This window comes from Mastomys coucha, unplaced genomic scaffold (assembly GCF_008632895.1).
Source record: "Mastomys coucha isolate ucsf_1 unplaced genomic scaffold, UCSF_Mcou_1 pScaffold22, whole genome shotgun sequence".
Lineage (NCBI taxonomy): Eukaryota > Metazoa > Chordata > Mammalia > Rodentia > Muridae > Mastomys > Mastomys coucha.
The window spans coordinates 21,052,248-21,068,798 of record NW_022196905.1 but is presented as its reverse complement, the minus strand read 5'-3'; the positions used below and the strand labels follow the sequence as shown (position 1 = coordinate 21,068,798).

Below are 16,551 nucleotides of genomic sequence, written 5' to 3'. Positions count from 1 at the left end.
TTTTTTTTCATGAAGAACAGCAGAGGAGTTGACTGTAGAGGATTTTATATTTTTCTTTTGCTTAATTTCTTTTTGTTTCACTGTTCAGTTTTCTGATGGCATCAACTTATTTCTTATGCAATATTACATACCTCTGACTTAATTTTCTGGAATGTTTCCATTTTCCCCCATAAGCTTTTTGTTATTTTAGTGGGAACTTGATGAGGCATAATGAATATAACTCTTATGCAATTTTACTTGAGAAATAGATGCTAAAGAGGTTAAATTGCTTGCTTGAAGTTAGAAATATTTTTGTTTAGAAAAACCCATAATAAAGTAAGGCATGTTTAAAATTATATATGTGTATATATCTTTTTTTTTCTGACCCATGACTAATTTACTGATGTGCTATTTCATTTTTAAATATCAGTTATATTTCTGTTATTGATTTCTACTTGATTCTTTCTTGGTCAGTGAACACTCTTTATTTCACTAGTCTTGTTAACTTTTTGTAATTTGTTTTAGGGTTTAGAAAATGAGGTTTTGGTAATTGGTCCATGTGTCCAGGGAGAGAATCAGTCCTGTTTTGGTCCTCAGTGGAATAGTTTTTGCACATTAGGGAGTGGACATTGTTAGCAGAATTATGCAAATCCTCTATTTTTGCTGATACTTTGTGCCCATGTCTAATTATATCTCAGAGTACAGAATGAATTAGCCTGTTTATCTTTGTGCTCTGTTTTTATCTCATGTGTTGTGGAATTGTGCTATCAAATGTGCACATACTTGGAATCATTGTGCCTTTTTGATGACTAGATGACTTTACCATCATGAAATGATGACATTACTATCTGGTTTCTACATTGCTTGATGACTTTCTTTTTATTAACGGTCATATTGAGGGACACATGTCTTCTAAACATTTTTGTCTTCATATTTTACGTGTATTTCTTACATATAGTGTATGGTTATTTTAAAAATAATCTGATAAAGCTTTGTCTTGTAAATGTGTAAATAATATGGTGTAAATTGAATAACACAAACCATGTGTGGTTCAGGTTGTTCCTCATTCTATCATGTCTATCTATGTTGACCAATTATTTTTCTTCTCATATTTCCTTCTTTGTATATGTGGAATTTATTTATTGGATGCCAAATACACATTTGACCCTTATTCTGTGCTAGCTATTTTTTTATTCTTATTCCTTTAAAGTTCCTGGCTTCCTAGCTTCCCCTGTCAGTATGGATATTCAAACACTGGGCTTTGTACATGCTAAGCAAATGCTCTACCACTGAGCATCCTAGCTCTAAGAGTGCTTCAAAGTAAGGTGTGTTGAATCTGTGGCTTATACAATGTGCATCTCAAGATAGCCACGTCTATGTTTGTAGATGATAACATTATATTGCAATGTCAAGAGGCTAGATGCTTCTGCTTTAAAGGTATGCTTCTTACCTCAGTCATCTTTAGAGAATACCTATAACTAGTGAAAATCTTTTTCTGTTTGAGGTACTTGGTAAATTGATGAAATTGTAAATGTTCCAATATAGCTAAGAGCAAAATAGAGTCTATTTTTGTTATTGTGTGATCATTAAACAGATCTCTTTAACATTGTGGGTGTGAAGCTTTCTCATCTCAAGCAGTGTCCTCACATGATTAATTAGTTCTCATCTGTATACTAGAGGAACACAAACACTCTTCAGACCCCTCCCAGGTGTTGTTTTTTTTTTTTTTTTTCAGAATCTAAGCTTCATCCCAACACAGTCTGTCCGCTGAGCTCCAGGCCACCTACGTCTTCCTTGTACGTTGTCCTTAAGCAGGGATTCTTAGCCTATGGGTCATGATCCTTTCAGAGTTACATATTGGATCTCCTGAATACTGGATATTTACATTGCAATTCATAACAGTAGAAAAATATACAGTTATGAACTAGCAATAAAATAATTTTATGGTTTAGGGTCACCACAATATGAGGAATTGTGTTAAAGTGTTGGAGCATTAGGAAGGTTGGTATCTACTGTTCTAGAGTCTCTCTAAAGCAGTAAGCAGGAATAATCATAGGTCTCCTCTCGCTTGGCCTCTGTCTTGCATGAATCAATGTTCTGCACTGCTCAGTGGCCCATTGTGTCCTCATGACTGGAAGCTGATATCAAATCACAAATTTCCAAACCTACTTCATTGTTTTTCAAACATACTAGGGAAATCTGCTATATATTTTGCTTGACTGTTAAACTCAGCTTGTTGATGTTTCCTTTTAGCTTTCTCTGAGGACTCTCCTTGTTATACACAAGACATGGATTGGAAAGTCATCATTGATAATTATTTTGTATTTTTCAATAACTTTAAGAAGTCTCCAATAACTTCTATAACCACGTAAGTTTTATAATTCAACTTCCAGGTATTAACTCTCAAAAGCAAATGTCAGTCATAAGTTACATTATTTAATGGCTATGAGCTCCATTTAAGCAGTGGTGGTGTCTCATATCAGGTGTTCAGCTTTTGTCTATTAGGTGTATGACGACAGGAGTAGAATTTTCCTAAACTGTAGTCTATAGTTATGGAACTTGTGCCCTGATTGAATCATTCAAGTTTGGAGCTATGCTGGGGTTGGTTGGGGCAGAAGCTTTGCATATGATAGTAGAACTTAGACTCAGGAGGGGACCAAACTTACCTGTGAAGTTTGTTTAAGCCCTGAGTGTTGAGCCTCACTCCAACATGATAAATGCTGTATCCAGGGCCCAGGTTTCTCTGTGTTTACAAATTTCCCAAAGGGTTCTTTCAAATGCAACATTTGCAAGGATTCTGTTCTATACATGAATTTCTTACCTGGTGAAGCCTTCCCTATGGGCACGGGATGAAGGACAGTGGAATGAGCTCTACAGAGTTATAGAATACTTGTACATTCTATGTCCCCCAAACCTCAATTATTTAACAGCTTTAGGGAATGCTACAAAACCAATCTGAATGTGCTCTAAAGGCATGCTATAATTTATATCTGTGAACTCAATAGGATTAGTATGAAATTGTTAAGGCAAGAAGCTATAGTTAATTCAGCATTGATTTAAGGGATGAAAATATTAGAGATTAAGTATGACTAATACCAAGAGGGCTGATTTCAGCATAAGCGCGCGCGCACACACACACACACACACACACACACACACACATACACACATATACACAAGTTTGGCTTTGTTCCTACCATATGCTAACTGTGCAATTTCATTAATTAAAGAAAATCAGAAATATTTTTTTTCATAAGATTAAAATATTGACATGTGCTTCCAAATGCTGTTATGGGGATGAAGTAAGACTGCAGCTATGAGAGTCCTTCCCAGGCTGTAACATGATGGGTACTTATTGCAGCATTACTCTGGCACTGTGTATCTGTTTTAGTGTTACTTTGGCATTATGGCTTATACTTTGCTTGCTAACTGTGCTTGACTCACTATCTGTATCAGGTACCATTCTTACTGCTGTGGCAAAATTCCAGACATTAACTTCATGGAGGAAAGATTTATTTTAGCTCATGATCTCAGGGAATTTCAGTCTATCCAGGTAGGCAAGGCATGATGGTAGCAGCAGCTATTTGTGCTGGAAGGAGTATAAGTTAGCTGGTCACACTTAGCAGGTAAAGTTTCTGATGCATCCCACTGCTTGATCAATCTCTATAGCCCACTTCATTTTGAAAGGAAATATGAAGACGTATCCAACAGGCATAAGTAGCCTGTTATTGTGCTTAGCAGCCATATATATTGATTAAGAAGGGAATAGGATTTAGTATGTATTCTTTCTGATAATAGGAAACAAATTTAAAGTAAAGTATATGCAGCCATGTTGAGATTTCTAACATAGTAATAGATGCTCATATTAGTTTTACATGAAGTAAAAAATGCATTGTCTAGAAAATTTTTTGTTTTGATCACTATAAATGATTACATGTCTATAAATATCTTAGAAATTTGAGGCATTGAGTTAATTTTCTTTCTGATAATAAAACAATTCTATCTGTATTGTAGGGCCTTCAATTTCACAAAGCACCTTTTAGTGGTGGACAAGAAGTTGCACGTCCTTGAAAATGGACAGATGAACATTCTTTTGTCGTTTCTGGAGTTTGTGGAGAAATTATTATCTAATCCTTCTGGCTCATTCACTGCTCCTGAATTTCATAATCTTTCTTCTCTCACTGAGCTTGTTCTGAATAGAAGTGTTTCATGGATAAATCATTTAAAAAGTTTAAAGGCAGACTCATATGATTCTGCTGCTCAGAAACTTCTAGAATTTGATAAGCTGGTCATTGAAAAAATTCAAAGACTTAAAAATTATTGGATGAAGAAGGAATCCAAAAATATTTTGAATTTTTTGGAATTAATACTTCTTGAAATTAATTCAGAACTGCAAGAATTCTGGCTCAATGGCATTTCACAAGAAGAAAGAGCTAATATTGAAATCCTTTCTACAGTTGTAAATTTTTCTGTTGCAGAATATGAAAAAATTCTTTGTAAGCACTTTAATTTTTCCCAATTATTCCATTCCTATTTGCCCAAATCATCAGTCATGAAAGCAGACTTTATACATTTAAGTGAGACTATAATACACAGTCTCTGTGAACTTAGCTTTCTGACACAGGAACAAGTCTCAATAGCTTTGAATACCATCTATGCTCTGCAGAACACATCTGAGCTTTTCTCAGCACTTTCTGAGCCACAAAAACAAGAACTGGATAACTTTTTGACTCATATATACATAAATGTCTTCAAGGACGAAGACATAGCTCTACTTCTGCAAACCTATTCTTCATTCTATCAATATATTCATAAATTCTTCAACATTCAGAATAGAGGGCCTCTGATAACTTATCTTACTCAAATATCCAGACACATTTTGGACCTCATAAAGCAGTCTAATATCCAAAACATGAGAGAAGCACTTTTGTTTTTATCAGAGACAACAGAGGCTCTTGGGATGATACCTGAAGTATCTTACTGTCAGCAGTTGCTTTCAATTTTCAACTTTTTAGAACTTCAAGCCCAGTCCCTGATGGCAAGAGGGGGATCAGCAGAAGCAGTGATTCATGCTAGTTTGACAGGCCTCAAGCAGCTCTTCTCAGCAGATGAAGGCTTTCGTGTTTCTTTACTTCAGTATGTCTCTCAGTTTTTTAATGGTTCAGTGGAAACCCTGTTGGCGAGTGAATGCTTCATTCAGAAAAATGCTACCATTTCTTCTGTGAATTATTCAGGAAACACGGCGTCTTCCCTTCCTTTTCCATGGACACAATTTTTTTCCAACCTCTCAGTAAATGGCAGTGTGATCAGTGAATTCACAGCCATTCACTGCACCCTTTCATGGATTCAGACATTGACTGAAATCTGGAAGAGCATTTCTCAAATATTTAAACTTGACCTGAGTATGTTTACTCCTCTTCATGTTGGTATCACTCAGCTTTTGGATGACCTGGGAAATTATGTGAATATTTCTAAAGACTGCCAGAGAGTAGTTCCCACATATCATACTGCTAGGATCATATTAAATTTGTTTAGAAATGTAACTCAGGAGAATGGCTTTTATGACTGGCATGGTCTTCAGGACCTCAGGGATCTTTGGGTAGCATTTGGTAATGAATTAGCTGCAGTACAATCACTTAACCTGGGCCAAGTAGAGAAATCTTTCATCACCATGGAAACCTCCCTGCACCAGCTGAAGACATTTCCAATGAAACTAAATACAAGCAGGGATTTCTTATATTCCCTGTTTGATGTTTTCATTGAGTTAAGCAAAGCTTCGGACTATGTGGATAGAAATGTAGAGTTGATCAATAACTTTCTTTCAAATGATCTCATTGATCATGGAGCCAAATTTGCAAGTGTCATCACTGAGCTGAAAGAAATGATATTATTTCTTAGGAATGTGTCACATTTGTCATCATGTGCTGATATTTTCCAGAGAGTCACTGGTTTTGAAGATAGCTTGTTACCTGTGAACACGTCTAATAAGCCAGCACAATTTCTGGCCATGTTAAGCTCTGTCTTTTCATCGAAGAATACAAGTAGCAGCCTGGAAGGGTGCGTCACATGGATGGATACCATAAACCATCTGTGTATAATTTATAACTCAAGTTCCCTACCCAGCCATAGTTATAACATATTGGGAAGCTTTAAGGATATGGGGAACAAAATGAGCTATGCATTGAAAATTTTAACTTGGATGCTAAATAAGAAGTTACCCACTTGTCCATGGAATGAGTCAAATATAAATTGTGTAAATATTTACCTGAAAGATATAACTGACTTTCTAAATATTATAGTTACTACAGTCTTAGAAAAAGAGAACGTGCCCAATGTTGAGGTTTTATTATCTCTTTTCAATGATTCCACAAAGGAGGTAGGCATGATCATCACCAACTTAACAGAAGATCTCAATGTTGCTTCCCAGTCCAACTGGAAGCACTTCAAAGATTTACTTCTAAGACCCACAGGAATGTCAGGTGACATTCCTGACCAGTTTCAGAATATTTGGCAGCACATCCTGGCATTGGGGAAGGAAATGCAAAAGTTTTTCAAAGGTATTTTCCATAGTGTCCTTGGAAATAATTCCTCTTCTAATACTGAAACAATGTTTAGTGTATTCTCTACCAGTCCAAAGGAAGGAGATATAAGCCATTTAGGCAAATCAATTTACAACTTAGCTAATTACTTTGCTCACAACTTAGCTCATAATCTTCAGAATATATCAGAAGTAGTCCCACATGAAATATTGAAAGCTGTGGATTTTGGTGTACAATTGACACGGGATGTGTTCAATTTTTTAATGCCTGCTGTCCATTTCAATATTCCACAAAATTCAGATCATGCTCAAGCTTTAAAGAAAGTGTCATCTCTTATGCATTCTCTCAAGAATGCAGACATAGAGCTCTTAGTAGGCCAGCTTGGAGAAAATAGTGAAATCCTAATGAGTTTCTTTAAGAATCTCAGCAGATCAGATATTGACAATTTAGGGGTTAATATGCTTGTGGACTTAGTGGGAAAATTTGTGGACAGCTCACATTCATGGAGTGTTAGCCAGCTGCTGCGCCTTTCCCGTCTGCTTCCCAAGGATGTGGTGGATACTGTGTTGGATGTATATTATGCTCTTCCCCACATTGTAGGACTCCTGCAGAGAATCACAGATAAAAACATCACAGAAAGCCTCAGGGATGTCTATAACTTTACCCTTCTTCATGGCATAACCATGTTCAATATCACAAAGGAAGACTTTGCTGATGTGGTTAAAACTCTTCTGGATACAGTTGAGTTGGTATCAGATGAACCAGCTATTGTTCCAGAGGCTTTGATGTGCCTTACCAGGGTTTGGTGCTCAAACTACACAACTTTCAGGCTTAAGAAAAACGCTAAGGTAGAAGGCTGTAATATCCAGAGGCACATGTCTTCTTCGTTTTTTCACATGGTGACCAGTCTACTGGATCTTCTTCACCTGCCGTCCCCAAGCAACTCACAGTGCACAGGTGAAAAGTCTAGAGTGGAAATAACCAGGAAAGTGGTCTGTGCAGTCCATGAGCTAGCAGACTGGAATTCCATTCTCTCAGAGCTGTTGGAGATTTTTCATGTTAGAAATTTACTTGTGAAAACTCTGCAGGGATTTTGGCATAAGGTATTACCCTTCATGCCATCTTCTGGGATTCAAGGTAATGGCAGCATCCCAGAACTCTGTCCTAGTAGTACCATAAAGCAAGGTGCTTTGCAAATCATAGAAAAGCTGAAGCATGTCAATTTTACAAAATTCCCACTGGGTGAAAACATTCTGGATAAGCTAGGTGACTTAGACAAGATTCTTACCTTCACTAAAGGCACAGAGAAATCTGTCCAAAACAATGTTTACTTAAATTTGGAAAGGATATTCAAATTGATTTCTGCTACTTGGACTTTAAGAAATAGTACTTATCATCTACTCTCCCCTATCATGAACTTTCTGAATGGAAATCATACAGATAGGAGTTTATTTAAAAACAATGAAGCAGCTTACAACTTTGAAGAACTGTGGTTGGATTTTAAACAGATTGCCAAGGATCTAACTAGTAACTTGAGTCTAGGACAATTACTTTCTGACATTAACCAAAAGATCCAAGGCATAGGTCTTCAAAACACAACTATTCAACTTCCTCAACTTCTGGAACTCCTGGATTCATCACCATTGAAGACATCAGAAATTATTGAAGGTTTTCTAGTTCTCATAAAACACTGGCTTCATGAGTATGAAAATGAAGATTTCTTTAGGTTTATGCAAAGACTACTCAATGCCATGGCCAGTGGGAATTCAACTGATGTAGGTATGTTGGCCAGGGATTTTACTCTGTATTTGGACTATCTCAGAAACCAATCTAGAGAAGGCAATTTTGATCTTGACTTTCTTGGCCGTATGCTAAATCAAGAACAGCTCACTGACCTCTCAGCTGTTCAGTGGCTTCTTGAAAGCACTGTGATGAATTCAGTTAGTAACTTTGCTGGACTATCTCAGGAAACATCTCCCAGTTTCAGTGGTACCAACCTTCAAAGAGCAGATTTCATGAATCTCATCTTGAACCACGTGCAGTCTAAAAACCATGGGGAAGCTGCAGGGAGCACAGAGGATTTCCTGAAGCAGCTTCTGGAGACATTTTTCTCCTCCTTGCTAAATGGATTGCCTGAGAATAAAATACCCCTCCTGCTAAAAGACTTCCATAGCAATGTCACAGCAGAGATGAGGTGAGTGTACATCTGTTTCAAATAGTCATGCTGCTGGTGCAGCCCAGTCGGCTTACTTTCTGGAGTAGAGAAATGCCTATGACAGCTTCTGTACCAACATTTGGAATGGCGTTTGAAGTGATTTTTTTCTCATTAAGGTAACGCAATTTCAATTTCCAGTAAACATTCAAATCTAGCCTCTGTTCATCAATCATATATTATTTTTCAATTCAAATTCTAAAGACAAGACATTCTTTCCTACATAGAAATGAAAAATTTATTTTGTATAGATTTACATACACATATGGGATGTTCATTATTTCAATTGCATTTCCTGTCTCATCACAAATGTAAGATTAAATATTCATTTCCAGTTAATCTGATATTCACGTCTGGAACCATTAAAATAGTCATATTACCTCTATTCATAATCTTCTAAAATCTCTCTGAATGTTAGTAATGAAAGTTCTCAAGCCAAATCCCCATTTCCTCTGTGTTGTATTACTTGGGGGAGATGTAGGAGGCAAGAGTTACAGCAACCATGCAGTACAAAGGTAAGCGTGTTGACCCTCAGAGAAGCGGCAGGTGGGAAGAGACAACCAAAGCAGCAGAAATGCCAGGTGTGTCATGAGTTAAAGTTTGCAGTCTGAAGAGGTGGCCAACAAGGGAGATCCACAGGGCGAAAGCTGCCTACCTAGCTGCTTCTGGGGTGTCTAGGATAGAGGATTTTAGAGACTCATACAGTCTTCTGACTGACTCTGGCAGGCCCATTTAATACAGTTGCCTTCTGACTGTCCTGAAGTTAACTCATTAGGGGGGACTTTAAGGCCATGTACAAGATCCCTTCTCAGCAGGATCTTAGGTTAGTTTTGGTATCTGTAACTGGGAGGATGGGCTACAAAATGACCATCACTTCCCATCTTTTTCTTTCAAGGGATTCTCCTCTGTAGTCCACCGAGCTCAGACACTTGTAGGAAAGCACATGTTGGGGCTATTGGTCTACCTTGCTACACAGATATATCACAGACCATTACAGATTGACTGAGTAATCTGCTAGAACTTTTAAAATTCAGAACAAGATATAAATAGACTTTCCACTTTTCCAGATGTTAACTCATTATATCAAGAATCATTGCGTAAGGAGAGTTCTGCTTCTCCTTTCCTGTTACCTTTAGTTCTCTCCTTCTCCTCTCCCCAAACCTTATACCTTCAGTATGTTTGGGACCTGCTGCATTTAAGTGGAACTGGCTACCTGAGAATGGATGGGAATTGTGGACAAATGCAGGTCTTTCTGTAACTTAAACATACAAGAAGAGTTCTGGTGTAGAAAATAGTATATGCATAACCTCAATGACAATAATTTCATAGGATCTTGGCTTAATTTTCACTCTAGTCAGATCTGAGGCTCCCTGTGGCTCTATAGCTTTGTTCTGCCTGGGACTGCTTATATGAACTCATATCTGCAAACCTGGTGAGACTATGGCAGAATCTCATTATAATTTAAATGTCATTTTCTTAAAGTTGAGAACCTCAGAATATGTTTGTCCAATGATAGTTGACATATCATTTTTATACTCTTGACATTAGTTTATCAGGATATATATATGTACATATGTACATATACATATATATACATACACACACACACATATATATATATATATATATATATATCCTCCAATTTCTAAGTGGTTCTTTGCTTTCTTCATGGTTTCTATTGTTTAAAAGCATTATAAAATTTAATATAGCCAATTTATCCATCTTTTTCTTATTTGTAAAACAATAATCTTCTTATGGAAGTAAACAAATAGAATCACTATATAGTCTTTCTAGATCTCTTTTATAAAAGCAAATATGAGGCTTTTAATTGTTACATTCAAAGAATCATCACAATATTGCTTATAAAGTTTCTTTACTGCTTTCATTATTTGAAAACCAAATGTTAGGCTTCATCTGAACTATTTTAGGATCTCAACCCTTTACTCAATATCATCTTACTATGATATTATTATAAAACAAATAAATTATGATATCACAATATTTTAATTTTTCACTACTAATTTATAAAACATGACATTAAAAATATGTACATTTTCAGTTTTGTCCCCAGAGATAAAATTCTTGAAATTCTGAAACTGGATCCATTCCTTACCTGGATGAACAAGAACCCATTGATGAACATTTTCTCAGGTCTCAAGACAATGTATTATTTGATTAAGAGCTCATTTTCATTAGACAACAGACAATTCTCTGGAGTCCTGAAAGGTTTATCTCATACCCATCCAAGAAAGCCCACGGTAAAAACCGACACTGAAGGCCATTTGGATTTCTTTACAGTAGCGGCTCAGTTTCTCTCTGAGGTTAATACTTCTGAGGACCTCTCCAAATTCAACCAAAATCTCAGGTCTGTTCTCCACCTTGTACAAGAAAGTTCTACAGAAATGGCTACTATTATGGATACTGTCTTACACTCAACTACTGGGGCCTGCTACTCTCCCTATCCTATGCTCCAACATAGCATGGTTGCTAAACTAAGTGACTTGTTTTCTGTTGCCAACAGTTCATTCCCTCTAAGAAACAAAGAAATACTAGAATCAACTATGAGGTTATTTGGCACCATTTCCCGAGTTGGTGAAGAAAGTCATGTCCTGGAGTCAGCCTTAGAAATATTTAAAACTCTGACTATGCTGGTGAATAGCACTGCTGAACTAGGCCGTCTTGCCTCATCAGTGGATTCCATGGTTAGACTTCTCAACCTAGCCAAAATGGTTTCAAGAAAGATGGCTACAATGTTGGGAACCCTCCCCATCTCTAATACAGAAGACTCTGGGAAATTCTTTGACACTTTGTATTCTATCATGCTACAACGTGTTCAACATCTTGAGAAACAAATAACTACTTTGAAAAAAGTAGATTCTTTCATATTTGAAAAGACAAAGGATTTGTTAATACCGTTTCTTGACTTGGCCTTTGGAATGATTGGAGTCACACCTAATGTATCACAGGTCTCTGATGTTTTCAACATGTCATCTAGCATATTTTCATATGTCAACCAATCCAGAGACTTTTCTAAGATTTTGGAGGAAATGGCTGAAAACTTAATTTCTATAAAAATCAGCTTGAGAGATTGGGAGCATCTTGTGGCAATGATTAAAAACAGGACTCAAAATTTCTCTATTGATGCTGATGACTTATGGGAAGAAATTTCAGATTGTTTCATCCCTATAAGTAACCTCACCACCCAAATGAACTTCTTGAAGTTTTATGAGCTCTCTTCTACCACCCTTCCTCAGGTCCTGAAACAGGAGAGAAGTCATGATGTAATCCAGATTTTGAATGGAATGTTAACAGATAACAGCACAGAAAGAGAGACTTTTTTGAAAATGGTGATTGACCTTACCTTACAAGCTCTTTGGAATGGCTTAAAGGAAGATAACTGGGATATTTTTAATCTCCTGTTGACATTTGCCCAGCATCCAAGTGATCTTTTAAATACCATAGAATCAGTTGTAGAGGCCTCTAGTAGAATTCACAGTGACTATGGAGATGATTTCAACCAAGATTCATTTTCTGATTTGTCACTGATTCAGAACACTACTCGCTATCAGGTTGCAAAGGCAGTCCTGATTGGTCTCAGCAGAGCAGGCTTCTCAAAGGAAGGGCTACCCCTAAACAACACTCAGTGGACACATTTTACACGCACTTTGTTTCACCCAGATTACAACAGTTTTCCTAATTCAGCCCCTCATCAGAATCTCACATCAGCAGAGCACGGGAGGACAAAGGAAGACATGGCAATTCCTCATGGCTTGGAACCAATGTCATACCTCCAGAAATTCCTGAAGGCATTATTTGTATCGATTGAACACTGGCAGGAAGTCCCACAAGCTGAGCAAAGGTATTTTAATCTCTATTTCTTAATTTATTCCTCACTGTAGTACAGTAGCACCTGCATCACAAGAAGTACTCACATCAAACCAGAGTAAGCAGGTTTCTCAATTTTAACTTCTAGCACCCTTTGAAGCCAGCATTCACACACAATAATCCAAGTCAACAGTTTGTTTTCCAAGTTTGTCTCATTATTTGGCATCCAAGTATGACTTGGATTGATTTTTTTTTAAATCCAAAAGTAAAAGGCTTACACTCTAGTCACTTGTTTTGAGACTGGATATGAGCATCATGTTTGAGAGGATAGATTGACCATTGCACCTATGCATGTACTGCAACAGAAGCACTACTTTGTATCTCAGTGAATGTATTGTTGTTATTTGCCAATAAAATAATAGCATAATGAATTGTAAAGTATTGACAAGTTGGGTGTGACAGACATATAATCACAGCAGCTACAGGTACCACTATTGGGTATGTAGTCATGAATGTAAACTATCCAGTTCAGTCACAGGGTTATGCTTGCAGTTGTAACTAACCATGGGAAATGAACAGGCTTCTAATGACTGCTGCCTTCCTTAAACTCAGCCCTCAGTGATGATTTGCCTCTAAGCCCTCCCATCCCTCAATGTTAGATTAAAGACTAGTACTAAACTTACAATCCTCAACCTCCAGTGTACTACTGTTAAAGGTATCTGCTATCATACCTTGCTGGAAACTTGTTCTTTTTTTTATTTTATTAGATATTTTCTTTATTTATATGTCATATAATATCTCCTTTCCCAGGTTCCCCTCTGAAAAAAATAAAATAAAATAAAACAAAAACAAAAACAAACCCCTGGTCCCTCCTCCCTCCCCCTGTTCACCATCCCACTCCCTCCTGCTTACTGGCCCTGGCATTCCCTTAAACTGGGGCATAGAACCTTCACAGGACCTCCTCTCATTGATGACCGACTTGGCCATCCTCTGCTATACATATGCTACTGGAGCCATGAGTCCCACCATGTGTACTCTTAGGTTGGTGGTTTAGTACCCTGGGAGCTCTGAGGGTACTAGGTAGCTCATATTGTTGTTCGTCCTAAGGGACTGCAAGTCCTTCAGCTCCTTGGGTTCTTTCTCTAACTCCTTCATTGGGGACCCTATACTAAGTCCAATGGATGGCTGTGACTAATACTTCTGTATTAGTCAGGTATTGGCAGAGACTCTCAGGAGACAGCTATATCAGGTTCCTGTCAGCCAGCACTTGCTGGCATCCACAATAGTGTTTAGATTTCATGATTGAATATAGGAAGGATTCCCAGGTGGAGCAGTCTCTGGATTGTCCTTCCTTTAGTCTCTGCTCCATAGTTAGTCTCTGCAACTCCTTCTATGGGTGTTTTGTTCCCCCTTTTAAGAAGGAATGAAGTATCCACATTTTGGTCTTCCTTCTCCTTGAGTTTCTTGTTGTTTGTGGATTGTACTTTGTGTATTCCAATCTTCTGGGCTAATATCCACTTATCAGAGAGTGCATACCATGTATGTTCTTTTGTGATTGGGTTACCTCACTCAGGATGATATTCTCCAGATCCATCTATTTCCCCAAGAATTTCATAAATTCATTGTTTTTTAATAGCTGAGTAGTACTCCATTGTGTAGATATACCACATATTCTGTATCCATTCCTCTGTTGAGGGACATCTGGGTTGTTTCCAGTTTCTGGCTATTATAAATAAGGCTGCTATGAACATGGTGGAGCATGTGTCCTTATTACATGTTGGAGCATCTTCTGGGTATATGCCCAGGAGTGGTATAGCTGGGTCTTCTGGTAGTACTATGTCCAATTTCCGGAGGAACTGCCAAACTGATTTCCAGGGTGGTTGTACCAGCTTGCAATTCCACCACCAGCATATGCTGTCATGTGAGTTTTTGGAAACTTGTTCTTAAAAGCTCCAGTGTCAGGAAATCCAGCTCTGGCATTAGCCAGCTGCCTTGGGCTAGAGGATTTGTGCTCTTTGATGTACAGAACCCCAGGATACTGTCCCTGACTCAGCTGTGATTCTTGGATGTGGCAAGGCTAGCTATCCTGCAATCCTTGTCTGTTTACTTTTCTCTCAACCCCATGTGGCAATTTAGAGATGTTATGTAAATAACTATCTCATTTGCCACCAGACATGCTGACCTACTTCCTGTTAGTTCTGTTGCCACAGAACTATCCTCGAATATGATAATTTTTATGGCTTTGAATGATGTCCTTACTTGGTGAAACAGATGTCTCATTATTTCACATTTTAAATGCTGGCTTCCAGGGACTCCTGCTTTATCTCCTCACTGTCTTTGATCCTCAACTACAGTGCTTGAGTGTCCTGTTCTGCTTGGGATTTTCTTTCAAACTGGAAGTAATCCTGGCCACTTCTGTTCTCTGAACTCAGCTTTCAAATGAGATTTTCAGTTCTCCACAGATAAAACTTTCACTCTATATTTAAATACCCACCTTTTCTTCCTTTCTTCCTCCTTCCTCCCTCCATCCCTTCCTTCCTTCCTTCCTTCCTTCCTCCCTCCCTCCCTCTGTCCCTTTCTTCCTTCCTCTCTGTCTCCCTTTCTTTCTTCATTTCTTCCTCTTTCTGTCTTTCTTCCTTCTCTCTCTCCCCTTCTTTCTTTCTTCTTTTTTTCTTTTTTTGAGATAGGCTCTTTCTACATAGCCCAGCCTAGCCATGATCTCAAGAGTCAGTCTGCCAAGTACTAGATTGCAGGTGTGTATGTACTTCAACATATGACCCAACATGTTTCAAAATTTACCATTTTAATTTTAATTGAGGTTTATTTGTGGGGAATAAAATAATTCTTTTATACATATTCATGATTGAATGATTATGATTGTGCCTTCAAACATTGAAACACATTTCTTCTAGCTGTTTTGAAATTTACCATGTATTACTATTAACTGTACCCATCTCGCTGTGTCATAGAACAACAGTACATTTTGCTCTTAGCTAGGACTCAATCCACTCCCTAGTCATCATTCCAGTCTTTAGAAATCATCCTTCCATTATCAACTTCTATGAGACCAACTTGTTTAGAATCCACATGAATGATGACGTATGACATTGGCCAATTTGTCCCTGAAATTTCATTTAACACCATCGCCTCAATCTACCTACACTGTTACTGAGTGAGGGCTTTATCCTCTCAGTGGTGGTCATCATAGCTTAACCACTTCAATGACCAGCTCTTGTATATCAAGGGAATGGAATAAGAGAAATCAGACACCAAGGGTGTTAGCAGCAACAGTCAAACAATAGGCACAGAAAGCTGCCTGGAAGTCCGGCCTATTTACCTGCCATTTTCCTTTGCTTGTACAAAGTAAACATGGTAGCATTATGTTGGGAGACAGTTCTTATACGTGTTATAACTTAGGCTTCTACCCTGCAGCCATGCTTAGAGGTTACACACTTATCAATTAACACTGTGATCTGTTTTTCCTAAGTGTTTTTGAGATGTGTCAAGTTTTCCGGCAGCTGCAGAAGCCCATGGAAGCTGTGGAGATGTTGCACAGAGTGGAAATGATGGCTCTGCGGGTATTCATCATCTTTGCAGGTGGGTTGCTTATGTAAGATGCGCTTATGATTGCCCTGTCCCAGGATTCACAGCTTGGCTGACAGACAGAGATGCATAGACTGATACTGAGGTTCATTCAAAACAAAGCATATGTTTCTCAGCTTAGCTACTAGGCCCAGAGAGGTCTGGCCCACTCTTCCCAACTTCAGTGAGCCCTGCTCTTGTCAAGCTGGATAGCCCTTCCAAACACTGTGCCTCTCTGGTCCTTGTATCTTTGCTCACGGAATCTGTTCCTTCTGTCTTTTCAAACTTAACTCCAGCCATATTCTGTGGCTGAGAGTTGGGGATGTCTCAGATAGGACTGTCAGCTCCCCTTGGGCTCAAGAGCCAAGAGATAGTGTCAACCAAACAAACACTTTTTGCTTTTTTTTTTTTTTT

At 38.0% G+C, this 16,551-nt stretch overlaps 1 protein-coding gene across 1 annotated transcript in view; it reads left to right on the top strand.

Moving 5' to 3' along the window:
- Positions 1 to 16,551, top strand: part of Abca13 (ATP binding cassette subfamily A member 13) — a 437,491-nt gene that overhangs the window by 89,626 nt on the left and 331,314 nt on the right. The window contains exons 16-19 of the mRNA XM_031342061.1: positions 2,233 to 2,347; positions 3,994 to 8,712; positions 10,790 to 12,589; positions 16,043 to 16,152. Of these exons, the coding sequence (XP_031197921.1) occupies positions 2,233 to 2,347; positions 3,994 to 8,712; positions 10,790 to 12,589; positions 16,043 to 16,152 (6,744 nt within the window). The remainder of the gene's footprint in view (positions 1 to 2,232; positions 2,348 to 3,993; positions 8,713 to 10,789; positions 12,590 to 16,042; positions 16,153 to 16,551) is intronic.